Source organism: Camelina sativa, chromosome 11 (genome assembly GCF_000633955.1).
Source record: "Camelina sativa cultivar DH55 chromosome 11, Cs, whole genome shotgun sequence".
NCBI lineage: Eukaryota > Viridiplantae > Streptophyta > Magnoliopsida > Brassicales > Brassicaceae > Camelina > Camelina sativa.
This window is the reverse complement of record NC_025695.1, coordinates 8,705,621-8,733,303: the sequence shown is the minus strand read 5'-3', so window position 1 is coordinate 8,733,303 and position 27,683 is coordinate 8,705,621. Positions and strand designations below refer to the sequence as shown.

Here is a 27,683-nt window from a genome sequence, read left to right as displayed (position 1 = left end):
AACACGGTAAACCGGATCGAAATCACGGTTTGATCGGTTTATCCACAAAATTATTTGATTTAAGATTTCAGGCTGGTTTTCAATTGCAAGCTTGTTTGGTTCGGTTTAAACAACGAACCAAATAGGGTTTAAGCTCTTGTTAAAAAAAATGGCGACGACTTTGAATCGATTTCTGAAGCATAGATCACTCTCTGCTCTCTCGTATCGAAACCAGCATCAAGGACTCGTCATCTCCACTCGCTATGACTCTCTCCCTTCGCAAATGCCATCTCTTCGATCAACCACCCGATCTTTCCTCGATTTTTACAAGGTACCATTATTCACGAATTTTTCAATTTCGCGTTACCGGAAGTAACGGTGACTGACAATTATCTGTTGATGCTGTTTTTTTTTGTTGGATTTGGGCAGTTTGGGAACAAGAAAGCAATTGAGGATGAACGTGCTAGACTGTAAGCTTTCCCTTTACTTAGATTCAATTCGATTGAAGTCTAGCAATGATTTGGATTTCAGTTGTGGATATATATATATATTGTGGGCATGTTCGTTTCATCGCCGCAAGTACCTGCGGTTGCGGCAGCCGCAGCTATTGTTGTTCGTTTGATTGCTGCAGGTACCTGCGGCGTGACGCTGCGGCAAACGCATCTTCACATTTTAAACGTTGATTAGATGCGGCGATTAAAAATGTTGTGTTTACCGCTGCCGCTGCCGCTGCCGCAGCCGCAGCCGCCTGCGTCGATGAAACGAACATGCCTTCTAGTTAATTAGTGGAGTATGATGTGGTTTAGGGCAGTAATGATGAGATGAATTCAAGGATCATGGCGGTAAGGTATAAATAATGATGCTACTTCTTTCAATCTGTTCTCTTGTATTGGTACTTTTATAGCACTTAGGAGCCACAATCAAAGATCCCAGATTCTGTGTGTGGTTTTAAAGAGTGGATTACTTTCACTAGCTATAGATTATCTCGTATGTGTCTGTTGTTTGGGCACGCTTTTGTTATAACTCAGTTTTCAGATTTTCTTTGTCCTTCACTATGCTTGATTTAGATACTGAAGCTTATATTGGCTTTATGAAGTTCCTCAACTGTCAACTGGTGTTTTTTTGCAGATAAGACTCTAATTCCTGCTGTTTCAGCCATGAAATTTCCGGCATTAGCAGTGACTTTCTCTAACGGAGAAAGCCTGACTTTACCTGTTACTCCCAACAGCAATGAGGTTAACACAGAGGATTCGGCTGTTCCAAAAGTTTCATTGGTGTGCCTATCTTTCAGAGCAAGCTCTCAGGTACAGAAAAATTCCACCTTGTTTTCGTTAAATACTCCAAAGGAACCAAGAAAATGTTTGGTTAACCTTTTTGAAAAGATCTGTCGCATTGACTGATGTGTTGCTTTTTAAGAGTAGAGTAGTAAGCGATGGCTGCATGATACAGTGTTCTTAACTGATGAAGCACTTGTTGATAAGTATGACCTTATATATACAGTTTGTCTTATTGTTGCTACTGGGTTGTCGGCTTTATCTGACAGGAAATGATCAGCTCGTGGAGCAAACCATTTCTTGAATCGTTTGGCAACAGGGAAGATCTTCAGTTGTTTGAGGTACTGATCCTTAATTGTTTTGTCACATGTAGACCAGATTTTAAAACCTGCACCAGTGCTTTTTTTGTTTGGCTGCTATTTTTTCCTCTCATTCTTCAGGAAAACTTGTTCACTTGTATTATAGGTATCATTTATAGACAAATGGCTCTTGGGCTTTCCCCCCATAAAAAAAACTACTTCTCCGGGTCTTGCAAAAACCTAACAACAGCGAGAAAAATGTCCTCAAGAGGCAGGCTGTTTACGCATTTGGGGACCATTATCACTTCCGTAAACAAATCAAAGTTTTGAACCTTCTCACTGGGTACAGAAATTCTCCCTCCAGCTTATCAAGTTAAAGAAATGCATAGGATTTATGAAACCTTACTGATATCTCTGTTGCACATGATTGTTTATGTCTCAGGTATATTCTCCTACTAGACAAATCCGGGAGAATAAGATGGCAAGGTTTTGGAACGGCGACTCCAGAGGAAGTGTCTCAACTTCTCTCTTGCACCTCACTTCTCTTGGAAGATCAATGAGAGGTAACCAAACTGCTCTCTCTTTTAAACCATTTAAATCATAAGACTACCAATTCCCTTTTACGCCTACAATTATCAGAAATTCTACAGCATGAGCAGGAACATGTTTAGTGTATGTTTCATAGTGGAGAGTTACAAAAGTTTCTTTGAAGCACCTTCCTGACATAACATCTAAGGGTTTTCTTTGGTTCTATCACATGTCTAGATTGCTGCTTAAACCGGAGACCATCTCAAAAGACTAGTGCTCCTCCTTTACTTCACAGAAGACAATAAAATATCTCCTATATTTCGTTTTTCTTTTCAGTTTGATGACTTGATCTGATTGGTGTTATCGGCACTTTCGAAGCAATAGAGGTCATACTCACTCTTCACTTGTCTCCCTTTTTAGACATTTGCATATTGTACCCATATGAGAATTACATGACCCAAATTTTGTTTCTTATGTAACCATTCTCTGGTCTGTAAGCATTACATGGCCCAAATTTTGGTTCTGTATTTTTTAGAAAGTTGAAAGGGATTCCTATTTGCTACTAGCCATCAGTATTCAGTAGTACTACATGTGACGGGCTCATTAATGATATGAAGGCTGAGCGGCTGAGCGGCTGAGCGGCTGAGCCAATTAAATATTTTTAGGTATTGATTAACTAAAAAAATATAATTAATAAAACTAAAGTATATGTTTTTGGTGAAATAAAACTAAAGTATATGTTTTTGGTGAAATAAAACTAAAGTATATAATACTAGGCAAAGTTCCACCCTTTCCATGAGTTAATATTCTATAAGACTATATAATATATATTCAGATACTATATGATTCACTATTTAAAATTTTAATATAATAACATTTTTTATCTATAATAAATATTTGTTGTCTTAAATTTTTAAAATCTTCAAAAACTAAACGCTTACACATAAAATATTCTATGTGTAATATTGAAAAAGAGTTTTATCTATTAGAATTAGAAACAAATTTATGATTTTTTTTTGTTTTTCTTTATATATATATATATATTATTAATGGAAAGTAATTATATAAATTATTTGTGTTTAAAATTCTGATAGCTTGAAAGTAATAAATGTTGAGACTTTTAGAGCTCTTGCGTGTTTTCCTACTATTGATTTATGACTCATTTCAAGATGTATTAATTTCAATATATCTTCAAATTAAGGCAATGCATATAGTTGACAAAAAAAAAAAGGCAATGCATAAAATTAGGATGTCATTTAAATCAGTGTATAATCATTTTGTCACAATTACTCCAGGATTTCCAAAGTTTTAAACCAGTAGTATTGAATATATTTACTAATTTCCATAACGTCTATATTAATTTAATACTCTCTCCGTTTTTTATTAATTGTCGTCCTAGAGTTAAAATTTTGTGTCATAATACTTGTCGTTTTAGATTTTCAATGCAAACTAGAATATGACCCGTACTAGAGCACATGTTGAAATTTCTTTTGTTTGTTTTGTAATTTTTATTCAAAACATCATATATGTGATTATTTTATTTATTTTAAAAGCTTTTTTGGGATGAAACACTATATCATGAAATCATATGCTGAATATGACTTATGAAAATAACAACTATTTTGTAAGATCTATTCTAGTAGATTTAGATTTGTACCCGAGGCACACTGCGAGTTAAGTTGTGTGATAAAAAAAGTTATTTTTTGTTTTTTATTTGATTTGTTTAGTGTTTAAAATTATATATTATATTTTGATTATTAATTCTATGACTTAACCCAAAGTATACCACATATTAATTTTAGGACTAAATATGTAACGTATGTTTGTCAAAATCATCTTGACCGAGAAAGTCTTCCAAATAACATTGTTCCAAACTTTAATTTAATCTGAGAAATCATATTTCTTGAAATTTCAACATGTGCTCATGTTTTTTGGAATTCTTTCATATTATAGTGAATTCTTTGAGTTCTGAATGATTTATATTAAAAGGTTGGAAGGATATTAGGTAAGATTTTAGTTTGAACCGTACAATAAGATTTCAGAAATCATGATTAAGTGTGATTAATTGCCAAAATTTTATTCCTTTTTACGCCTAATAGTATATATGGTGTAACAATACATGGAATAATAAAGATTTTAAGAGGATTCTTTGGGATATTATTAAGTGTATTCATATAGCCCACATAATGGCAATTAATTTTGTTTCTTTTTTTGTAATCAACCTATATTTAATTTAATGTATAACCTATTTTGTAACTAACTTATATAAATTATATAGTCTACAAAAAATGTTGTGTACTTCCGTTTTATTATATAGAGGATGTTTGGTAAATATTTCAAGTTTATTCAACTGTTTTAATGTTTTAACCAATCAAAAATTTGGAAATATATTTAAAAGGAATAAAATAATAAAATTAATGGTTTTCTTAATTTGTGTGAAACAATCTTAAACGACAATTAATAAAAAAACGGAGGGAGTATATTCTAAACTAGTATTGAATGGAAAAAATCAATGCATAAATCTATAGAATCGTTTTTTGCATTAGTTTATTTAATTGGATATAAATCAATTATAAATTGTTGACAACAAAAATCAATTATAAATTATTACATAAGACGAATATGGATATGGTTTCCATATGTACATATACATATATATGATTATGAACTTACGAAATAAGGAGTTTAAGGATCCATGTTGTTTTTAACTAAATGATGTTTGATGACGATGTTGTGTAATGATGTTATTGTTTTGACTTTGATCTTGTTTGATTGTTCTTTGTTACTGCTGTTTGACGATGATGTTGTTGTTTGCTGTTTTTTTTTTTTTTACTTGTGATGTTTGGTTGTTGTTTTTGACTTGATGATGCTAATTGAAGTCTTACTAGAAACATCATTTATTTACTATGTGATACTAATTCTACCATCTTTTATTTAAACTTGAGAAATTGAACAATTAATGTACTTCTCTCTCATGACATGTGTAAGTTATATTTATCTATCAGAACCAGACATTTGATTATGTGGTTTTCTTTTGTTTTTTCTTTCAAATGATGTTTGATGACTGTTTGATTCTTTTCCAAAACCAGATAGATTCGGTTGTTTCATTTTGTTTGCTTGCATAATCATCAGCGCCTTGGATATTCTATGCCTAATATTTCTTATGATGTCCTTTTTGATGTTGACAACTATTTTATTGCTGTTTTTGTTTGTGCAGTTCTCGACACAATCATCCAGACAGCCAGGGTAAGGCCTCTGCACCTTTCCGAGTTAGACTATATGGTCCACTCTACTGAACACAACAACAATGTTATTGAGGAGTTCCCATTGTCTCTTCCAAATCTTTAAACACAGGAACAATGGTAAACTAAGTCTTTTTGTCATATGTTATTTATATTTATCTCACATGTGAATCTTACATGTGTCTCACTTGTTTCTTATTAGTTTAACGAGAGAGATGTAGACATTGTTCAATTTCTCAAGTTTTTTTTAGTCACATGTTTCCAATTTTTCCGAGAGTCCATTAATGTATTAGACACGTAATTGGAAAAATTGATCTAAAGTAATATAGGTGCATGCTTGTAAATTGTAATAATATCGGAAAATATTAAAATCCATTTAACAAAAAGCGAAGGGCCCTACGTGGGCTCTCAAGGCCCAAATAAGATCTTCTTCCATACCCGGAAGATTCGTTGTCCCTCCTAGGTTTTTCGTTTTTTTCCAGTTTCTCAGAGACAAATCATTTCGAAATTTTCCCACACTTTCTCTCTGAACGAAGATCATCAAAGGGGGAAGAAGAATGGAGAATCTCCCGCCGAACAGAGGGATGTGGAATCAAGAGTACACCCCTGGTCGTCTTTCTCAAAGCTTCAGAAGCGTTAAGCCGCTCCTTGACCGGAAAAGGCCACTTGAGAATGCAGCTCATTTCTCCAATCCTTTCCCTCAAAGGTACCACTGCTTCTTCTTTCTTTTCAATCTTTTATTCGAATTCTTGGTTTACTCTTTAATCTCCTCTTTGTTCAATTGCGGTAAATTTCTGATTTCATCATGGTTTAGTGAAGTGAACCCTTGCTCTTCCATTTCCCATGCTTTTAGTTTTAGGATTTGGCAATTTTGCAATTAGTATTTGAAGTTTCTACTTCGCCAGATTTGATGGGATTGCCTGAAATATGTGATAAATTTATCTACTTGGTGTTGCAGAGTGAAGGAATCATCAATGGGTACTGAATCCGTTACTCACCATGGTAGTAGCTTCAATCGAATTCCTCTTATGGAGTTATCCGCGAATAATACACCATACAAACGCCTAAAACCAGGGATCGGGTCACCTGATGATGGTTGTTATCCTCCTCCTCGTGGCGTGAGCACCCCTACTCCTAAGTTTGATCTGGATGAGGAGGTTATAAACGCATTTCAGACGGAGATTTCTAGGAATGATGGAGTTTCATCAGACCCGTTTGTTACTCCCCTGAAACAGCCAGAAAGAGTTACACTAAGCTATGGTTGCCCTTCTTCTTCTTCGCTTCTTGATGATGATGACCTTGATGATTCCATTTTACAAGAGATTGACTTGATTTTTGAACAGTCAGCGAGAAAAACAGCTTGTGAAACTCCAAGTACCAGCATAAATCAGATTCCGTATAAAGATGATAAGAGCAGTGACCTCAAGGGCACCTTAGATTCTAGGGATGTTGAAAAGTTTGTGTCAGACTCTAATGTTAACTCGAAGCTCAATGAAGAAGAGGCTACCGTTGCTGCTGATCCTGCACTGATCAATTCCATGCCTGATGAGTGTTCAAAATATTTGCTTTCTTTAAATGATAGACAGCGTGATGCAGCCTGTAGTAATATATCAACGCCTTTGATGGTTATTGCTGGTCCTGGAAGTGGAAAGGTTGGTATCTAATAGATTTCTTTTTCTATGAGGCAAGAACTTTTGTGGGTTTTTATGTTATACAGTCAGTGCTGATTATTCCTTTTCCCATGTCAGACTTCCACCATGGTTGGCCGCGTCTTAGTGTTGCTCAATGAGGTACTATCAATCATCGTCGCTGAATCATTTGTAACTATTTCTGTACTTGAGATCTTGTATATGAAATCAGATTTGAACTTTTCTTTACATTTTAAGATTTGTGTTCTTTCTAACTTGATAGGGTCTACATCCATCAAATATCCTTGCAATGACTTTCACTACGGCAGCAACATCTGAGATGAGAGAACGCATAGGAAAATCTGCTGGAAAGAAAGCAGCTAAAGAGATAACAATCAGTACATTCCATTCATTTTCCTTGCAGCTTTGTCGGATGCATGCAGAAAAGTGAGAATATGAATTGTGAATTTCTTGATATTTTGGTAATTAGTATCGAGTCTAAATGTAGGTATAAGATGTGAAATGATTTTTCCTCATTACTGAATATTTAACTTCCTATGTTGCTAATTTGGGAGTTACAAGGGCCAATAAATGGAAGTAATACTTGAAATCAAGATTAGTTTATAAATTCGTTTCCTGTATCGCGATTTCACTAATTTTGTTTTACATGTATTCGTTTGAAGTTATAGATTCATGGGATACATGTATCTTATACCTTTCCTACTGTCACAGGTTAGAACGTACATCTGAATTCTCAGTGTATGGGCATGGGCAACAAAGAAGAGCGATAATAGAAGCAGTGCGTTTGTACGAGGAGGAAAAGAAGAATGGAAGCAAGGCTTCCGGTGCATGCGAGTCTGGAGAAGGTTTAAATGGTGCAGGAGCAGGAGCAGTATGTCCTGAATACGCTAAGGATCTATCAAAAAAATGGCAGAAATTTGTGACCCAGGTTGCCAATAAATAAAGAAATGATATAATTTGTTTACTTTATGGTCTATTTCTAGTGCTTATATCCTGTCCTTCACATATAAGCTGTCTCTTGCAAAAGTTGATTTCAACTTGTTTTCGTATTTTAGGGAAAAGCTTCCGGTAAAACTCCAGAGGAGTGCCGTAAGATGGGCAATGAGATAGGAGTAAGTCAGCTAGAAATTGTTTCACACATCTCTACTATGAAATAATTCATGTGATATGATTCTGTACTGGTGCCGATACAGGCTAAAATTCTTGGAAACTACAACGATATCCTAAAAGCTTGTGATGCTCTGGACTATCATGATTTGATCAGTTGTTCGGTCACACTCCTCTCTGACTTTCCTGAAGGTGACGCCACTTCGATAAATTTTATGCATATATGATTTATGACGCTCAAGATTTCCTTGTGTTCACGTGTATTTTCTGCATTTGATAAAAGTATTCAAGGAATGCCAAGATACCTGGAAAGCCATCATAGTTGATGAATTCCAGGACACTAGCACAATGCAGTACAAGCTTCTACGAATGCTAGGGTCTCATAATCACATAACTATTGTTGGTGATGATGATCAGGTGCGTTGTTTTCAAATAAAGCTTACTTCTTTTCACTTGAATATTCAAAGGATGTATGACACATCTTTTCTTGCAGTCCATCTTCGGTTTTAATGGGGCCGACAGTTCAGGATTTGATTCGTTTCGCCGAGATTTCCCAAATTACAAAGAGGTTTGTCTTTTCGTGGCTAACTTAAATATTTGACTACATATGATTTATGAGCATAAGGAAGCAAAAGCTCTCACCATTGGATTGCGAATGCATAACATTTATCTTACTGCTTCTAATTCAGGTCAGGCTTATAAAAAACTATCGCTCCTCCCGCCATATTGTGGAAGCCGCATCTTCTATCATAAAAAACAATACGAAGCGGTGCCAATCAAAAAGCATTTCGTCTGAAAATTCTCAGGGATCTAAGGCAAGTTGAACTTTTCTTTATAAGAAATTGCATCATGCAGGCTACAGTAACAGGCTTAACCCTTTTGTGTTTTATCTAGTATAGATTACTGTCAAGGAATGCCATAATGAGGAAGCACAGTGTGCATATGTCATTGACAAAATAATTGAAATCACCAATGATGACTCAACACCTTGTTGTTCCCACGGAGATATTGCCATTCTTTATAGGAGGCAGGTCAGTCCCTTTCTTTTCCTTGATGACATGTTGTCAGAATGTTTTAAACTCTTTAACATATTTACTTATGTTGGTAAACCACGAATGTACTGATAATCAGGTGTCAGGTAAAGTCTTCCAAAATGCATTCCGCCAGAGAAAAATACCATTTAATGTTCATGGTGTTGCTTTCTACAGGAAAAAGGTAGATTGCTTTATATTTGTCTCATTTGTTTTAACTGTTGCATGATCTCCATGTATCTCGATTCATGACATTTGATGATTCCCGTATCATTTGACAATAAGCTCCATCTAATATACATAACAACTAGGTTGTCCGAATCATTTTGGCCATGCTGAAAACAACATTTTCCGAATGTGATGATGCTTCTTATAGGCGAGTGTTCAAGGCGTTGCTTCCTTTTGAGAAAGAGGAAAAGAAAAAGGTTTGTACCTCATTTGCTCTTGTTTTATTTCATTTGCATGATTATCTACGATTCACTTTTTCTTTCTCAGCTGTAGCTATTAGCAACTTATCACCACCGTCTGCAGGTTATAGAACATATTGAAAAAATCTCGACCAGTAGGAAATGCAGCTTTATCTCAGCGGCGAGTGATATCTTCAGTGCCAAGATTTCGGGTACCTTCAAAAGGTACTGCTTGATGAAATTCATTAGAAATCAGTATATAATATTGCTTTAGTTTTAATTCTCAGTTGAGAATATCGTTTGCTTTTACGTTTACCAACCAAGACATAAATGCTAGTTTCTCTCATATAACTGTGTCTGTTTTATTTTCATGAACCATACTAGAGTGATACATATAGGTCGTTTTTGCCACCCAGATCTAAGTGACATTGTGTGTATATGTATATATATTTATGTGTATCTACAGATTCTAAGAATGCTGCACATTTTATCCCCTAAGACTTGTTATTTTTATTCATGTTTCTTGCCAAGCTTCTTAGATTCGTTTGAATTAACCACAGGAGCCAGCTTACCCAGGGACGCAAAATTTTGCAAACTCTTGACATGGTAGCAAAGCTGGTTGACAGGGTAAGATGTTAATTGAAGTGATCATGCTTATTTCAACTTAGTACTACGAAATACAAATCCCTTACATGTTAACTATTTGCAGGAACAATCACTTTCAGCTGTAATAACATGTGTGGCAAATATGATACCACTGGTAATTGGTTTTTCTGTTTTAAGTGATGACATGCTTATAGCCATTAACCGACACTGTCATCTCCGGAGTCGTATATAGCAAAACATGCAGGCAATTTTATATTTTTGTTTGCTAAGCAAGTCATATATACAAAACATGGACCTTATACTTAGACAATCCCGTCTCATTCTTGAAAGTTTGTAGATATCGTGATTGTAGGCTTAAGGTGTAAGTTTCACTGAAAAATAGTTTCTGAACATGTGATTTTGCTTTGAAGATTTACTGTGTCTTTCCTTACAAATTCTGAATATCATACCCATTTCTTTTCTTGATCACGCTTTACCTTTTCATGTTGTTTCAACTTGTAGAAATACCTTCTTGAGCAACGAGCCATTGTGGATAATGATGGAGGAAAACTGCTCAATGAAGACAACGATCTTAGATCTGTATGTGGCTTTCCATTCAAAAACTTTGGGTAATTTTCTTTTCTTGTATGTATGTTTTAAAATCTTTTTGGGGGAATGGTTTCAGGTAATCCAGTACTTACTGGATGATGTAGCTGAGTTTCTTTCCGCTCATTGCACTACAACTGGTGGAGAAGTGGATGCAATCAAAGAAAGCAAAGGCTGCAAGCACCTTAATTCATTTATCAACTATATCTCTGAGCGCGAAACTGAAAATTTTCGTTCAAGAAAACATGACAATGAAAATTCTGTCACATTGACCACCATTCATCAGGTTTTTTTCATCCACTCGAGCAGTCCACAGTTTGTTACCCATCTGTGTTAGAATTAGCTGCTTCAGGTAGTAATGGAAATATTGACTAATATCTCTTGTATATCTTTATGCAGTCGAAAGGTTTGGAATGGGACATAGTTTTCATAATCAAGGTATATATCACCCTCTTTGGTTTTCTTTACGGAGTTGTTGGCGGCTATGGTATACTTGTTTATAAATTCAATGAAACAAAATAGGTCCTTGGCCCAGTCTGAATAATAGTTTTGCTAAACAGGCTAATGAAAACGAGATTCCCCTATTACATGAGTCTAACGGCAATTCATCAGAGAGTGGAACATCACTTGAGGTATAGCTTTTCCTTCTCATGAAGTCTTTCATTAACTCTCTATCCACTTCCCACCTCTGCGGACTCTACAAATATATATTTAACCGCACAGTGTTTGTTTAACTGTAGGAGGAACGTCGCCTTCTGTACGTTGCTATGACTCGTGCTCGCAAGAAACTATTTTTTTTGTATGTGACAGTGGATTCAAACTGGCAGGTCAGTACTACACATAGTTTGTGAATTCGTCCTCTCAAACTTTGTCTCTGACTAATGATGTTTCATCTAGGTGCTCCAACCCTCACGATTTCTTAAAGAGATTCCGGACCATCTTCTTCAGGTTCAGGTCTCAGTCTGTTTGCAATTTCATGCATAATAATGTGATAGCACTAACAAGAACTCTCAACAATGTTTTGCAGGGAGATTTTAGCGTAAATGACTGTGGAAAAGTTCATCAAAATCTTCCAAACAAGACTGACCAGAGCGTCTCCAGTTTTGGATCAGAAGAATTAAAGCATGAGGAAAGTAAACTAACTGAGAATGATGTGATGAACATTCCAGCAGATGATGCCTCCGAGGAGTCAATAGCAGCATATGCACTCAATGGGAACAACTTCCTTAAGAGGTTACGTGTTAAAAACCAACACAACTATCTAATTTGGCACTCTTTGGTGTGGTTCATCATTCAAAAGGTGTAGAACTTTTATTCTCAACAGGTTTGATGTGGAGGTTAGATCAGTTGTCTCTCACCTATTTCACAGCTGGGCTAAGAAAAGAGCATTCCAGGAACCGAAGAGGCTGATTGACAAGGTGAGTATCGCATACGTTGCGAATAGTTTTCTCGATCAACTAATGTAAGCGCCAGTCAATGTTCTTAACTCACCTTTCATGTCAATGTTTTCGTACATGCAGGTAAAGTTTGTGATTGGTGAACGTTTGGCCATCAAGAAGAACAAACACAAGGTTGTATACCTCTCTCAGTAAATGTGGTATAATCTGTAGATTTATTCACCATAAACAATTCCGATGCAGTCGTTTCCTTGCTTGGTTACTGTCAAGTTTATTATGAAGCGTAATGGTTAAAGCCTACTAAGCCATACAGAGTGTTGGAATATGCTTTGGTGACTAACTGGATGCTGCACTATTTTGTTAGGATGTCTTACGAGCACTCAAATCATTATTGACTTCTGAGGAAGCGTTCCAGTATGTAGAACATGTAAGCATTAATATCTGAAAAACACTATCACACACTAGTGATTTGATAAAAATGAAAACTGAGATTGTGGTGCTCATGTTCCTGTGTATTTTGGGGATATCAGGTACTTAGGTGGGAACAACTTCCTGCAGACACAAGGGCTCATATAGTGCGCGAGAAACAGGTAATAGATATCGCTGTTTTGACAAAGCAATAGAAGTTTTAAGTTAACTCACTATACTCTGTTTCAGGAGCATTTCCAAAAACTGAGGATTGAAAACTCAATGGGCACTTCAGAAGCAACGACTAAACAGGTAAAAATCTCATCAAGCTCACATTTTGGTCAGCCAAAGATTAGAAGATGATACACTTTTGTTTATGTTTTTTGAAACTGCAGATCGCATTTCTGCATAGTCTAGGATGCACAGTGACCCCAACATCACGTCTCCATGCGTCACGCTTGATTGAACAGTACAAATCACTCTGAGATTCTAAATAACCTCATACGTTCAAATGTATTAAAAAAGGAGCCTGGACATGATCTCGATTTCCTTGAATATAAAAGAACAAACAATTGTAATATGTACAAAGTGAATGTTGTAGAATGAATTCCATGGAAATTGTTTTGGTGGTGTTGTAAACTCAATGCCCATTCATGGTCTATATGCATCCAAGTGATGTTCCGACCATTAGATTAGCTTCTGAATTGCTCAAAACTCAAAATCAAAAGAAAATGTGAAACTGTTTTCTTCTCAAATTGTATGAGTATTCCCATAAGAACAAGTGACGTTTTATAAAATTTGAATATTGGCTATTATGCTATTATGGTTGGTTTTGTAACACTAATAAAATTTATCACAACATTCATGTAAGCATATGATGTGCATCATCACCACTGATTACATAACAAAGACAATACACAAATGTGATCTACAGATTATTGCATTTTCATGAAACAACTCACTTCTTTTTTTATGTGCTAGAGAGACGAGTCACTTTAGTTTCTTAGCCATAGCATCGGATTGGATCCTTGCAACCTTTCTCAGGTGATTGTCTTAAACCCATGCGACCGCCTTTTGCCAGGTATTGCTGGTGGTGCTCTTCCGCTCTGTAAAACTTTGTAGCGGGAAGTAACTCTGTCACAATCTTCTTGTTCAAGATCTTCTCCTGTATCTCAACAGATTCACGAGCTATCCGCTCTTGCTCTTCTGTGTAGTAGTATATGCCTGATCGATACTGCGTTCCCACATCATTCCCCTGGCTCAATCAACACACAAAACGTCAGTAATAGTATGATGTGAAGAACCACAACAAGAACACTAGATTCATCCTCAACGGCATAATCGGTATAGTAACATGATAAGAGCAGACTTAAGTAGAACCATATTGGAAACGGTCACTTCCAAATCAGCTAAGATTCTTACTTAGCTCTAACCTCAAATCAAATACATAACAACTTAGCCACAGAGAAGTTCGTCTACACATGTGATGAGACTACCAAATCTATATAAAGATGAAGTAAGACACAAAGAGTTCGTCTAAAGTCTAAACATGTAATGCCTCGAAATGATCAATATAGCAATTCAACACCAAATCCGGAGCCACTGTTTCAGCCGGAGATGCGATAAAGTCAAGATTTTTTTAAGGGACAAAGCAATCACCTGACGATTCAAGGTGGTTGGATCATGTCGTTTCCAGAAAACATCGAGTAAGCTCTCAAAGCTGCAGTCTTTAGGATCGTACTGAACTCTAACAACCTCGTTATGTCCAGTGATGTCACTACAGACATCCCCGTAACTCGGATTGTGAACGAACCCATGGCTATACCCAACCTCGGTCTTGGTCACACCAGGAACCCTCTGGTAAGCTAGCTCCAGACCCCAGAAACAACCGGCGCCGAATTGAGCAAATTGCTGACCTGAAGAAGGAACATCGTCGTCGGGTCCTTGGGCGATTGCGGCGGAGGCCGGGTCGACTTGGGCTTGGGGACGAGAGCCGAAACCGAGGCGGTTGAAGAGGTTGTTCATCGGGGATTTGTAGACGGAGATGGGTCGTCGAGAGGTTTGGGGGAAAGGGCAAATGGGTTTGGCTCTAGAGAAAGGGAGTGCGGCTTTAGAGAGAGAATTGAGAGGTTTGGAGAGAGCAGCGGCGGAGATGAACGGAGGAGAGGCGACGAGGACCTGCATTATCGATGCAGTGTGACGTGGTGCTATCTGGAACTAGTTTTAAAGAAGCCAAAGGATATATATATATATACAAATTAGATAGTTAAAAAAAAAAATGCAGTAATTTATTAGTTATAAAATAATAATAGATATTTTATTTAATTATTCTATATATTTTATAATCTTTTATGTTTAATTTACATAGTTTAATATTCTGATCTCATCTCTTTTTCGATACATGTACAATGTTCAAATCTGTGAATTATCCAAATTTTGTAAAATTCAGAAAATAAAACAAAACCCGTATTAAAGCGGCCGTGTTTAAAAATCTCGATTTAATTTTAATTTATTTATTTTTTAGCTATATATACTATATTGAATATAACATTTGTAATTTTTATATTTTAATAAGGTGTCATTGCGTCGATGTGATTTTTTATATAACATTGCGTCGGTGTCATTGTGTCGATGTAATTTTTTATATAACATTGCGGCAATGTTGTATCTTACTTTTAAAAGATATGTATTATTTTTAAACGATTTAGGGATGCATATAAAATTTTTTAAAAAATAAATGTGACCTGTTAAATAATTTAACTAAATAATTTTGAAAATATTATTTTCTAATTTTATAAACCAATATAAATTTTTATTTTGTTAGTTATTAAATTAATAAAAATGCACTGATATATTTGTAATATGTCACATGATAATAGCTACGTATAGATTTTTCTTCCCTTTTGACATAATAAACTCAAGATTATATTGTGATGTATCTCGCTGCATATAGTGTTTCGTTCATTTGGTATTATTGGTATGATATAAACGGGTTAGGTGTCTTTATATTATGATGTATCTGCTAAATATAGTGTTTCGTTTGGATTCGGAGTGATAGATCTGTAGTTCGATTGTTGCTCAAAAACTTGACGATTCAGACCGATCGAAGAAGAATGAGAATCGAACCTTCAGGAACATATACATTCTTGTTTATGTTTTTTTGAAATGGCAGATCGCATTTCTACATAGTCTAGGATGCACAGTGACCCCAACATGACGTCTCCATGCGTCACGCTTAATTGAACAGTACAAATGAGATTCTAGATAATCTCATACGTTCATATGTATTAAAAAAGGAGCCTGGACATGATCTCGATTTCCTAATCTTGAATATAAAAGAACAAACAATGGTAATATGAATTTTGTAGAATGAAATCCATGGAAATTGTTTTGGTGGTGTCGTGAAATAACTCAATGCCCATTCATGGCCTATACGCATCCAAGTGATGTTCCGACCATTTAGATTAGCTTCTAAATTGCTCAAAACTCAAAATTAAAAGATAATTCGAAACTGTTTTATTGCATTTTATAGAATTCGCATAGACATTGGCAATACACAAATATTGTGATCTACAGATTAATGCATTTTCATGAAACAAAAGTCACTTCTTTTGTACCGCATCGGATTGCATTCTTGCAACCATTCCCAACTGATGGTCTTGAACACGTGAGACCACCTTTTGTCAGGTATTGCTGGTGGTACTCTTCCGCTCTGTAAAACTTTGTAGCGGGAAGTAACTCTGTCGCAATCTTCTTGTCCAAGATCTTCTCCTGTACCTCAACAGCTTCACGAGCTATCCTCTCTTGCTCGTCTGTGTAGTAGTATATGCCTGATCGATACTGTGTTCCCACATCTTTCCCCTGCTCAATCAACACACAAACATCAGTATGATCTGTATAGTAACATAATAAGAACAGATGGAGATGCGATAAAGTCTCGGTTTTTATTAAGGGACAAAGCGATCACCTGACGATTGAAGGAGGTTGGATCATGGCGCTTCCAGAAAATATCGAGCAAGCTCTCAAAGGTGCAATCTTTAGGATCGTACTGAACCCTGACAACCTCGGTATGTCCCGTGGTGTCAGTACAGACATCCTTGTAAGTCGGATTGTGAACGAGGCCATGGCTATACCCAACCTCGGTCTTGGTCACACCAGGAACACTCTGGTAAGCTAGCTCCAGACCCCAGAAACAACCGGCGCCGAATTGAGCGAATAGCTGACCTGGAGAAGGAACATCGTCGTCGGGTCCTTGGGCGATTGCGGCGGAGGAAGGGTCGACTTTGAAGAAGTTGTTCATCGTGGATTTGTAGAGGGAGATGGGTCGTCGAGAGGTTTGTGGGAAAGGCCAAATGGGTTTGGTTCTCTATATATACAAATTTGTCTTCCGTTTTGACATAATAAACACAAGACTATATTGTCATGTATCTGTTTCGTATAGTGTCTATGTTCATTTGGTATTGTACACTGGTATGATATAAATTGGTAGGTGTCTTTATATATGATGTATCTGCTGAATATAGTGTCTATGTTCATTTGGATCCGGAGTGATAGATCTGTATTTCCATTTGCAATGTATTTCCTGAATTAGTCTGAATCGCACGTTTTTGGCAACAATCTATCACTCCGGATCCAAATGAACATAGACACTATATTCAGCAGATACATCACAATAGATTAAATCCTAATTTTTCTTCACATGCATGTGAAATCCACCAAAATATCAGCCTTCAGAAAAAAGAAAAAAATTAAATTAGATCCCAAAATAATGAACTTAGCTAGTGTAGGTAAAGTAAAGAGGTGTACGTTTTTTGACTTTGGCATTTAATTTTGTTCTTCTCCATAACAAGATGCATCAATAAGGTGGTGGTTTTAGTCATAAAAGCCCTACCACAAACCTTTAACCTTTTTATTGCCACAAGTTTTAGTCGAGTTTGATTTGTATTTAAATACATATTTTATAAGCTTAATTTCGCGTTTGTGAAACAGAGCTAAAACCTCTCATGAATATCGTTTTTGGGTATGGTTTTCAATTTACCGATAAGTAAAAGAAATCGTCCTTACATTATGCATCTCACTTTAAGGGATTTTTCATTTCATCATTGGAGGTCTCATTTGCTAATAATGGTTGGTCGTTTCGTGTCCTAGGAATGCATTGAAGGCCCGAACCCATATATATTTACCCAGCCCAACAGTCCATTTTAAGTTTTGCGTTCGGTTCATTGCCAACGCCACATTCCAAGTAAACTAGACAAAAAACAAACGTGTCCTCAAGTAGACCCCTCTCGTTTACACATGCAGCGGCTGCATGGTGACGCTATTAACAGGTGGCGCACAACTGCATGATGACGCCATTGACACGTGACTCTCGTCCCCTCTCTTCATATATGTAAACAATTTAGCTACTCATTCCTATTCCAAAATATATACATACCTCTCTCTTGAGATCAATCTCATTCTCAGTACCTTCTTTTCCCTTTGTAGCCAACAAGAAAAGCAAAATGGCGGATACAGCTAGAACAACCCATCACGATATCATCGGACGTGACCAGTACCCGTTGATAGGCCGAGACCGTGACCAGTACCAGATGATGGGCGGCCGAGACCAGTACCGGATGGGACGAGGATCAGACTACTCCAAGTCTAGGCAGATTGCTAAAGCTGCTACTGCTGTCACAGCTGGTGGTTCCCTCCTTGTCCTCTCCAGCCTTACCCTTGTAGGAACAGTCATTGCTTTGACTGTTGCAACTCCTTTGCTCGTCATCTTTAGCCCAATCCTAGTCCCGGCTCTCATCACCGTAGCACTCCTCATCACCGGCTTTCTCTCCTCCGGTGGGTTTGGCATTGCAGCTATAACCGTCTTCTCTTGGATTTACAAGTAAGATCACATTCATCACCGTATTCCATTAATTTGTACAATATGTGTTTCGTGCATGCATGTGTTGTGCCAGTAGCTTTGGATCAGTTGTCACATTAACAAAACCTAAATTCTAGGGAAGTAGCCTCAAGTAGTTTTGGATCAATTTGGTTAATTAAATACAAAGGCTGACCTAGCTATGCTTGTTATGTCTATATATATATAGCTGAATGCTTAGTAGGATGCACAATTATTTTGATTGTGAATAGGTACGCAACGGGAGAGCACCCACAGGGATCAGATAGGTTGGACAGTGCAAGGATGAAGCTGGGAAGCAAAGCTCAGGATCTGAAAGACAGAGCTCAGTACTACGGACAACAACATACAGGTGGGGAACATGACCGTGACCGTACCCGTGGGACTCAGCACACCACTTAAATTAGCCCGCTGCTAGTGCTAGCCGGTGTCGTGGAGTCTTAGAGTTTATGAGGAATAAAGTGTTTGGAATTTGATCAGGGGGAAGGTAATAAAAACGGCGATGTCGAGTATATCACTTTTTTTTCGTTCTAGTAATTAAATCCTATGTTTTATGTGTGTTTCCTATTTTGTCAAGTGGTACCATGTTTGTTTTTTTTCTTTCTCATATTGTAATTTATGAACATTACATGTAGTGCTTTATTTGGTTTTGTTTGTAAGTGGAGACGTCTATATAGTAAAGGTCTTGTTTTGTGAATTTTAATGTTTGATCTTTCTTTTTCTGTTCCTTATATTTTGTTGTATTATGTGTTATTATATCAGTTGTATGGGAGCGTTACTCTACACTGAGATTACTAAAATAGGCACTTTATAGCTAAAAATTTGTCAGATTGCATATACCTCAATTGGTTTCTAAAATCTAAATGTAACTTGGGAAAAAATGGTGTGTTCTTCATTCAATATTTCTGTGTCATAAATCTGTTATTGTTGAGAGATAATTAATCCACTCTTAAGCAGAAAAAGCTTTTCCAGCTAAAAACTCAATCATCGAAACTGATGCAGTGAGTAGTACATATAGCAAGTGGTTACATGACAACCCAAACTTCAAAAACAGTAGGTCGCTACAAGGTCACCTGAATTGTCTCTGATTAATCGAATTAGAGTCTTCTTCCCTTCAGGGAATATAATACATTGGATTTGGAAGTTTGAAGGACCTTTCTGACATTGCAAAACCCAACAAATCACTCCATTGATCACCTGAATTGCCTCTGATTCTATACCCTTCGTTCACCATCTCATCCCTCTTCTCAGACTTGAATATGGTCGCTGTTTTGTGATCATCATCCATCGATCTGTTGCATTAAGCATGAAAACAAATGTGTCGGTATCATCCAAATCCAAGATAAACCCTGATCAGCATCAAGAATCTGGATAGCTACATTGTAATATTGGAGGACACACTTTGGACCAAGTTACCTTAGAATAAGCTTGTCCCAGTTATGGAAACCAGCATTGCGCAGGTTTTCCACAGTGACAACCCTGTGGTTCTCTCTCCGCCCTGTAAGCAAGATAACTTTGTAACCCATATCTTGAACCAATTTATAAAGTTTCAAGCTTGGTGCTATGGCAGGTGCTATCCCTTTCTCCACCCACTTATCAAACTTGGAATGATTAAAAACTTCCAACCTGCAAAATTCCCAAAACAGAGGAAAATTACTACTAAAAATGCAATTCAGTAAAAGAAACACACAGATTCACATTTGACTGTTACTACAATATCATCAGGATTGATACATCAAACTGTTGTGAATCCTCCAGACAACAAACACCTATCTCAAATCTTAAAAGACACATTCATATACATAATTATGCAAAAACCAAACTTTGTAATACTATGAAAGAGTTGAGATAAATTTACCCACAACCATGTTCCAAATAATAAGGAAGATTGGACAATAACGTCTCATCAATATCGAAAATCCAAACATCTTTGCCGTCACCGTTAGATTCGAAGCTGCTAGCATAAATCTTAGCCTCCTCAGAGACTCTCTCCACATCAAAGACGTAACCTTTACCCATCAAGTAATCTTTCACGTAGTCAGCGCATTCAACAGGAATCGTTTTCCAAGGGGCGAGATTGTTCGTCTCCGCCGCGAATCTCCAGCTCGTGCAATGTAGTAAATTGACATTGTCGTCGATGTTCTTGAGCTGCTGGGTCTCAAAGATCAATGGCCGTGGAATGAGATATGAGCTGGTGATGTTTTCCTCGGAAAACGCCGCTAGAGGAAGCAGAGATAACAGAAGAAGGAGATGATGATTCACAAGAATCCGCATTGTGTTATAATATATGCCCACAAGATTAACAAATCAAATCAATTTCAGAGAGGCTAGAGAACAAAAAGGTGAAGTCTTTAGCAATTGGGTATTGAGGGAATCTAATAAAGTTTCTGAAAACTCAGGCGAAAATCTGAAGATCACAGTAAGAAGAAATTTCCATTCTCCAATGATGAGAAAATGGAATAATAGAAACCCTAGAAACAGTAAAAAAACCTTTCTTTCCCCCACCTCAAGTCCTTTATTTTCAATGGGAGAAATGAGGATGATCGGAGAAAGAAAGAGTTTGTTCTGTTTCTTTTTGGGTAATGGAGGAGGAGGGAGGAGAGAGACCCCTCAAAAGTACCTAAAAGACCACAAAGAAGGAACAAAAAAGGCAATGCTTTTTGAGTCCTAATATTTGGAGGCAAATTAAACGAATGGATACCATTGTGAGTGAATCAAAAACAAGATCATATTGCTCATTACTGTTTTATACAACATCCGTCACATCAAAGATAAGATGCAATTATATACACATTAGAAAAACGTGAAGAAGAGAAAGAACATCTTGCCGTTTATATATACCAAGAAAAGGCTATACGTTTTTGGGCTTACTGTGACCGCCACTCCATGATGGCTGTGTAAAGGGTATAGTTGGGCAAAAGGCTCTTGCTACGTAACGGTGAATCTGTCATCGGCGACGTGTCGTGCTCCTCAAGCCACTCCTCTATCGCACGACGGTCGTATGTGTATCCGTCAGCCGCCACACACGGCTCGTTCATCACGTCCTGCATTGTATAGACAAAGCCTCTTAACATTTGTTTTGGATTTGGTCATGTGAAGAAGGTTTGTGTAAATTTAGTTACCTTAAGTAATGGGCAGATGAAATGAGTGGGAGGCTGTGTTGACACCCCGGAAAGTGAGTTTCTTGCCTTATCAGCTACTTTCTTAAGGCTCTCGAGGGCCGGAAGAATCTGATCTTTCAAATCAGGTCTATCTTTCCCCCTTAGCTCTGTACAACACAAAGCCAATGCTGTCAATTCTCTTGTTTCTTCAATCGGCCAGTTGCCTGCTTTCTGATCTAAGATCTTGAGAAACTCATCGTTACTATCCATTGCACTCTCAACAAAATGTGCCAATGCGATAGCCGGTTTTGCTGTTAGAAGCTGAAGAACAATCATTCCAAAGGAATATACATCTGACTTCGATGATATCATTCCCGTTCGTTGGTATTCAGGATCAATATAGCATAACGTTCCTACGGGGCTTGTTTGTTTGTATATTGTGAATTTAGTAGATAAAGGATCGACTTGAACCATCGTTGAGAGTCCGACGTCCCCAACTTTGCTGACAAAGTTGTGATCAAGCAAGATGTTTGCAGGTTTTAGATCACGGTGAATGATCGGTTTAGGCTTTGATTTGTGGAGGAAGATAAGAGCCGCTGCGACTTCCCAAGCTATCCTAAACCGCTCAAACCACGGAAGTGGCGGACTGTTGTTGACCTGGAACAGTCTGTCCTCCAGGCTACCGTTTTCCATGTACTCATAAACTAAAGCTCCTTGCTCTGGGCACGCTCCTAGAAGCATAACCAAGTGTGGGTGCCGAATCTTACTCAATATTTCAAGCTGCAAAATAGAGAGACCAAGGAGTTATATGTAGCTTCTTAGAACAGAGAAGACTTTCCACAAGAATTTAAACTAGAATCAGACAAAACAGAACCGAAATGCCTTAAAACGACTGTCCAAGCCTCCTTCCATACCTCTTGCTTGAATTGTCTGGACAGACCACTTTCAGCAGAATGCAAAACTTTGACAGCTGCGGTTGTATGATGCATATTACATTTGTAAACAGCTCCGTAGGCTCCCATTCCGATCTTCAGCTCTTCTGAGAATGATGAAGTGGCAACCATAATTTCTTCCCAAGTGAAGTGCTGATATTGCAGCTGAGGAGACCCCAGAGTGCCTTCAAGCTTCTCTTTCTCTTTTGTATCACGTGCAGATTTCCTCTCGGCTTCTCTTCTCTGCGCAATTTCCCTCTCCGCTCTTTCTCTCATGTTCTCTGCATCTCTCCTCGCCTTCTCAAAATTTTGCTTTTCCTTTTCTGCTGACTCCCGAGCTTCGTACTCTTTAAGCTTTAGCTCTTCTAACTTTATGGCTTCTTCTAACCGACGTTGGTTAAGCTCACCAAGCTGAATCATTTTCAAAAAACACTGAGCACAAACTAAAAGGTTTAAACCAATGCAAAGATATACTATGAGATTATCCGGCCTTCACCTTTCGAGAAGCATCATAAGTTTCTGTTTGAGCCACAGCATACATTTCTTGAACGTGTCTAAGCTCAGCTCTCAACTTCTCAATCTCAAAGTTTAGGTTTACCTAAACAAATAACTTATGTTATTCCGATTCACAAGATATAATCGGAAAATTAAAAAACCCCACTTTAGTACCTGGTTGTCTGAATAAGATTGTTCACTTAGAGCATCAGACATGTTTGAAGCTTGTTGAGAAGCCCGAGAGTGAGTAGTATCAACCACCATGCCAGTCCAACTAAACCTACTACCAACATTCCCATATTCACGGTTGCTAGAAGAAGAACTCATAGCTTCTTTTCTCTCCTCATAATCTCTAAGCCGTGGGGTCCAACGTGATGTAGTATCCGTGCTGCTTCTATTTACACTCGAAACATCTTTAGCTTCCTCTGCATCCAAAGACATGCACCTGGTTTCATCCGAGCCAACTGAACTCGTCTCCATTGGAACTGATGCTTGTCTTCCCATTGCCGGGAACTGTTGCAATCTCCTGACTGGGAGGGATAGAGCACGAGATTGAGAGTCACGCCCACTTGACATTACATCTGTTGAATCTAGGAAAAATGGGGTAGCAAAATTAGACCTACACACCATTTCTGGTAGAATATTCACACAAACACATTGTAGAGTCATAAACCTGAGGTAGGACCGGAAGAACCGTTGGATGAATCAGTTCTTTCGCTACCATCATCTCTTATAGTTGCATTTCCATCAGAGTCTGATGGTCGGACGCATGACAATTTTCCTTTTGAAACAACATAGACTGTACAAAAGTTTGGCATCAAAGCTGATATCGCTGAGCACATATCAGATTTCCTGGAATTTTCAAAACAGATGCATTGGTACAAGCAACCAAAAGAACAAAAGGTATAAAGCAAGCAGCACGGTGGTCATATACCTTGAGAAAAAACTACGCGATGAGCCTCCAATGACAAGTCTCTCTGTTGAATTCCGAGCAACTTCTTCAGTTATCGCAGCTGCTACATTATCTGATTCAATCACACGAACTTCTACTGCAACCTTTCATTAAGGTAATTCAATGAGTTCATGAAACTTTCAGGTTATGGTTTTAGCCAACAAAAAGGAAAAGCATAAGATATCTGGTAAGAGACAATACCTTTCTCCGCACGAACATTTTTGTGAAAGGTTTAAGCATCTCTTCAGACTGCCACAGTATTTCCTGTCTATACGCAGTTACTACATCATCTCGCACCTCGGAAATAGGAATTGCATTTCCCACTTGAGAATGAACAAGAAATGGACATCAGGCTTTTATCAGTTCAAGTAAAGTCTAAGTGTTGTTTTTACACAATATACCAATAAGGAAACACACAAGAAGCCTGAGTGCAAGAAAGAAACAGAGATACAAGTCATAGTTGGAGCTTTACTTGGTGTAGGTACAGAAGTAATCATTGGATGGATGTGAAGTAGCTTGAAGCCAACATTTCCTTCAGGAGCAAATTTTTCGAGCGCCCATGTAACTACATTTTTGTTTTTACTGCTCCCACTAAGAGCCACGACGACGGTATGCAATGAAGGAGGAGGAGGAAGCGCTAGTTTGTCTGGTGATCTACTCATTGTCTATCTTTTTTTCCTTCTTGTTGCTTTTATTTACCCTGCACACAACAATCATTTCAGACACTGCAACTAAAAAAGAGAAAGCCAAACTAAAGCCATCTTAACTCTCCAGCAAACGAGAATTAACAGAACAGTAATTATACTCGAGTTACTCACATAGCTGGATATTAGATACCACCAATGTTCAATTAATCTAAACAGAAATGGCGAATGGTAACAAAAGTATTGACAAATGAGAAGAGCTTGAATTCAATGGACCAATACTCTTATATAGCTTTAATAGTCAAATGTCTCAAGAGTATAACATGGACGAGTTATGCTTAAGCATCATTAAGCACACCCAACGGCCATATAAGCTAAACAGCTAGTCTCTTCCAAGTTAAATAATTGAACTTTCTAAGAAAAAATGTCAACTTTTAAGCACACAATGCAATTGCAGAGGAATTCACAAGACTATGAAACATTTAACAAAGTCAAATCAACGGGACCATAACCCGACAGCAGAAAAAACAAGAAACCCAGAAATTGAAAACTACCTGGTAAATAAAGGATGAGACTTTAGTCAAACCCAAGACATAAATTGGGAAGAAGATGAAATTTTTATTGCCTTTTTAATTCGACATTGGGCATCTCGAACTTGGGGAAGCTTCCATTTTCACAAAGCAATGAATGGCAGAAAACAAAAAGAGCCAGCCGAGGAAGAAGACCCACGTTCGTGGTGCTACAATCAGTGGGTTCTTATATAATCCATCATCGAATCTCAAAAGAAGATTTGAAAACAAAGTAATAAGAAAATGAGACAACTTGGTCATGTTAAAATTATGTTAATCGTCAAAGGATCAGTCTTGGCTTGGGTATATACTCTTTTTGTTCTCTCTGACTCCTGAGGGCTTTTCTTCATTATCAGTGTGACAGAGAGAGTGTGTGTTTAAATAATGAAGTTTTTAATCATGTTTAGGCCCTTTTGTAATTATCTTAAATCATGTTTAGGCGCCCTTTTGCAATTAGTTTAAGAGAAATCATATGTTTATCGCTTAATTCCTTAATTATTTGGTATTAATTACATTCCTCAACGCCATTATTAACATTTAAAATATTTTTTGTGGTTTGCCCTTAGTTGCACGCATGACCTATCCCTTCCTCACGTCTTTTTGTCTCCCCGGTTATGCATAATTGCATATGATTAAATACGGTAACTTTTGTAAAAAAAAGTTGTGATATATTTTTTTGTATAGTGGAACACGAATTTGCTAGAGTTCAATTAAACATTAGTTAGTATTTGAACCGTTTTGGTCAGTTTTTGCAAGTTTTACCCTGTTTTGGCCTAATTATTGATATGGCGGTTTTAATAGGTACATACCAAAATATTTATTGGTTTGTAGCTTGATCTGTCCGACTAGCTGGTCTGATACGAGATTAAAACCGGCAAAATTGGTAAATGGGGACCGAGTAGTTGGACTCGATGTTTATCATAATCATAACTAACCAATATTGTAGGCCAAAATAGAAGATTATCTTGTCACTGTTGATATGATCTCCTTGATAATGATGACTGATGATTGAAGGTGGAAAAACACGAATTTTAAACTCGTCTTGTCCTCACGCCAAAATATGTATCCATGTAGTCATCTCATGAATATTCATACGATTAGGACATATGGCTATATGACACATAATTTTAATGATTAAATATCTTCAAGAAAATCAAAAATCTATTCAAATTTCTTTTTATGTTGATTTCTCCTTTTCCGTACGAAATGTCTTTAGGAGTTTCAAATTGGTTTTGGAGTTTTCATGCTATTGAGTCTAATATTCGTATTACTGTTTGTGTATTTTGCATGTCAATAACCATATATATTGTTCAGGTCAATATCAATGGTTAACTAAATCAAATGTTTGATGTAAAAACAAAAGAAGAAAAAACTAAACGAAAATTGTCAAAAGTGTAAGATCACATGCATCAATATTGTTTTGCACTAAATTATATTCTTTAAGCATAACGGACCAAAATTATTCGAACTATTTTTTTAACACACAAGAAAAAACAGTCGAGAAATCTCTGAACTTTTTTTTTGTTTTGTTTTTCAAAGAAAATCCAAAATTTGTGCCATGGGAAAAATTAAATGGGAATGGATAAATGACCTCAGCAAATAGCAATGGATCGATGATATATTTATGAATAAGAAGTTTTGCAAATGGTGTAATTTAAAAAAGAAAACATCTTAACAGAAGTTGCTTTGTAAAATGAGAACAGTTTCGCATATCAAGTTAAACTTAATTTGGCCACACAGAAACGCCTATATACAGTATGTTGACTTTAACAAACATATGAAACATATAAAAATCCAATTGAAAACGCAACCAAAACTCAAATTGAAAAAGAGTCATTATGTTTCGGTTTATCTAAACCTATACATGCTTTACGAAAAAACGAAAACTATTACGTGCTGGTTTTAAGGCTTTTAACCAGATATGTCCCAATTCAATATGAAATTCTGTAACTTATGCACACACACAATAAAAAAGAAAAAGACAAAAAAGAGAGAGATTCGAAGATATAATTTTGAACCATATCTGTATGTTTACCTGTTTGCCAAAAAAAAAATAAAAAAAAATCTGTATGTTTACCTCTAATTTTAATGCAAAAAAGGCAAATCAGACCATACAGCAAATCATTTGTTATTCTGTATAATATTTCTTCTTAGGAAACTCATATACTGATAGTATAAATTTGGGATATAGAAGAATCGAGTATGGAAAAGTAATATTATAAGAATGGTAGTCAGTATTACAATATTGCGTTTTAATGCAAAAAAAAAGAAAGAAAGAAAGAAAGAAAACAGAGTAAATGGTTGGATAAGCGTGTCGTGGAGAAGAAGGACCAAACCAAACCAAAAGCAAACTAAGTAAAGTCATATAATCTTTGAAAATCTTTAAAAGACATTTTTGCATTTTATATAACTTTATCCACTTCCTCGATTCCATCAAAACTGTTTTCAAGTACCAAAACCTAAGGAAATAGCAGCCAAATCATTCCATCACAGACCCATTTAAACTCCATCCCCCACTCGGTTAGACCAAAAGACAAAACTCACGAAACCTGTGTCGTCGTCGTCAGTTAATAAAAAAAAAAAAC

The 27,683-nt window shown here is 36.8% G+C and overlaps 6 protein-coding genes and 1 pseudogene across 6 annotated transcripts; 3 read left to right on the top strand and 4 right to left on the bottom strand.

Annotated features, from left to right (window-relative positions):
- LOC104722459 lies at positions 130-2,645 on the top strand (annotated as a pseudogene).
- On the top strand, positions 5,799-13,171 carry LOC104722458 (ATP-dependent DNA helicase SRS2-like protein At4g25120). Its single transcript, XM_010440624.2, has 29 exons — positions 5,799-6,028; positions 6,281-6,974; positions 7,071-7,112; positions 7,234-7,397; positions 7,683-7,899; positions 8,027-8,083; positions 8,165-8,270; positions 8,362-8,495; positions 8,572-8,646; positions 8,768-8,893; positions 8,978-9,109; positions 9,210-9,293; positions 9,421-9,534; positions 9,641-9,741; positions 10,077-10,143; positions 10,226-10,276; positions 10,624-10,701; positions 10,787-10,993; positions 11,107-11,145; positions 11,268-11,339; positions 11,448-11,534; positions 11,605-11,655; positions 11,735-11,940; positions 12,032-12,125; positions 12,228-12,278; positions 12,469-12,531; positions 12,635-12,694; positions 12,762-12,824; positions 12,908-13,171. Exons 1-29 carry the CDS (start codon positions 5,880-5,882, stop codon positions 12,995-12,997), a joined length of 3,474 nt encoding a protein of 1,157 aa, XP_010438926.1. The 5' UTR covers positions 5,799-5,879; the 3' UTR covers positions 12,998-13,171.
- LOC104722457 (peptide methionine sulfoxide reductase A4, chloroplastic) lies at positions 13,287-14,735 on the bottom strand. Its single transcript, XM_010440623.2, has 2 exons — positions 14,172-14,735; positions 13,287-13,767 (listed from the first exon to the last, which is right to left on the bottom strand). The coding sequence occupies exons 1-2, from the start codon at positions 14,694-14,696 to the stop codon at positions 13,516-13,518; spliced, it is 777 nt and encodes a 258-aa protein (XP_010438925.1). The 5' UTR covers positions 14,697-14,735; the 3' UTR covers positions 13,287-13,515.
- On the bottom strand, positions 16,006-16,879 carry LOC104722456 (peptide methionine sulfoxide reductase A4, chloroplastic-like). Its single transcript, XM_010440622.2, has 2 exons — positions 16,480-16,879; positions 16,006-16,373 (listed from the first exon to the last, which is right to left on the bottom strand). The coding sequence occupies exons 1-2, from the start codon at positions 16,810-16,812 to the stop codon at positions 16,101-16,103; spliced, it is 606 nt and encodes a 201-aa protein (XP_010438924.1). The 5' UTR covers positions 16,813-16,879; the 3' UTR covers positions 16,006-16,100.
- Positions 17,933-19,123, top strand: LOC104722455 (oleosin 18.5 kDa-like). The gene is made up of 2 exons (XM_010440621.2): positions 17,933-18,390; positions 18,639-19,123. Exons 1-2 carry the CDS (start codon positions 18,014-18,016, stop codon positions 18,805-18,807), a joined length of 546 nt encoding a protein of 181 aa, XP_010438923.1. The 5' UTR covers positions 17,933-18,013; the 3' UTR covers positions 18,808-19,123.
- On the bottom strand, positions 19,333-21,035 carry LOC104722454 (acid phosphatase 1-like). Its single transcript, XM_010440620.2, has 3 exons — positions 20,264-21,035; positions 19,822-20,031; positions 19,333-19,697 (listed from the first exon to the last, which is right to left on the bottom strand). Exons 1-3 carry the CDS (start codon positions 20,677-20,679, stop codon positions 19,520-19,522), a joined length of 804 nt encoding a protein of 267 aa, XP_010438922.1. The 5' UTR covers positions 20,680-21,035; the 3' UTR covers positions 19,333-19,519.
- On the bottom strand, positions 21,146-25,368 carry LOC104722453 (U-box domain-containing protein 35-like). Its single transcript, XM_010440617.2, has 10 exons — positions 25,084-25,368; positions 24,358-24,585; positions 24,087-24,208; positions 23,868-23,989; positions 23,607-23,785; positions 23,108-23,523; positions 22,935-23,036; positions 22,421-22,849; positions 21,528-22,286; positions 21,146-21,449 (listed from the first exon to the last, which is right to left on the bottom strand). The coding sequence occupies exons 2-10, from the start codon at positions 24,545-24,547 to the stop codon at positions 21,273-21,275; spliced, it is 2,496 nt and encodes an 831-aa protein (XP_010438919.1). The 5' UTR covers positions 24,548-24,585; positions 25,084-25,368; the 3' UTR covers positions 21,146-21,272.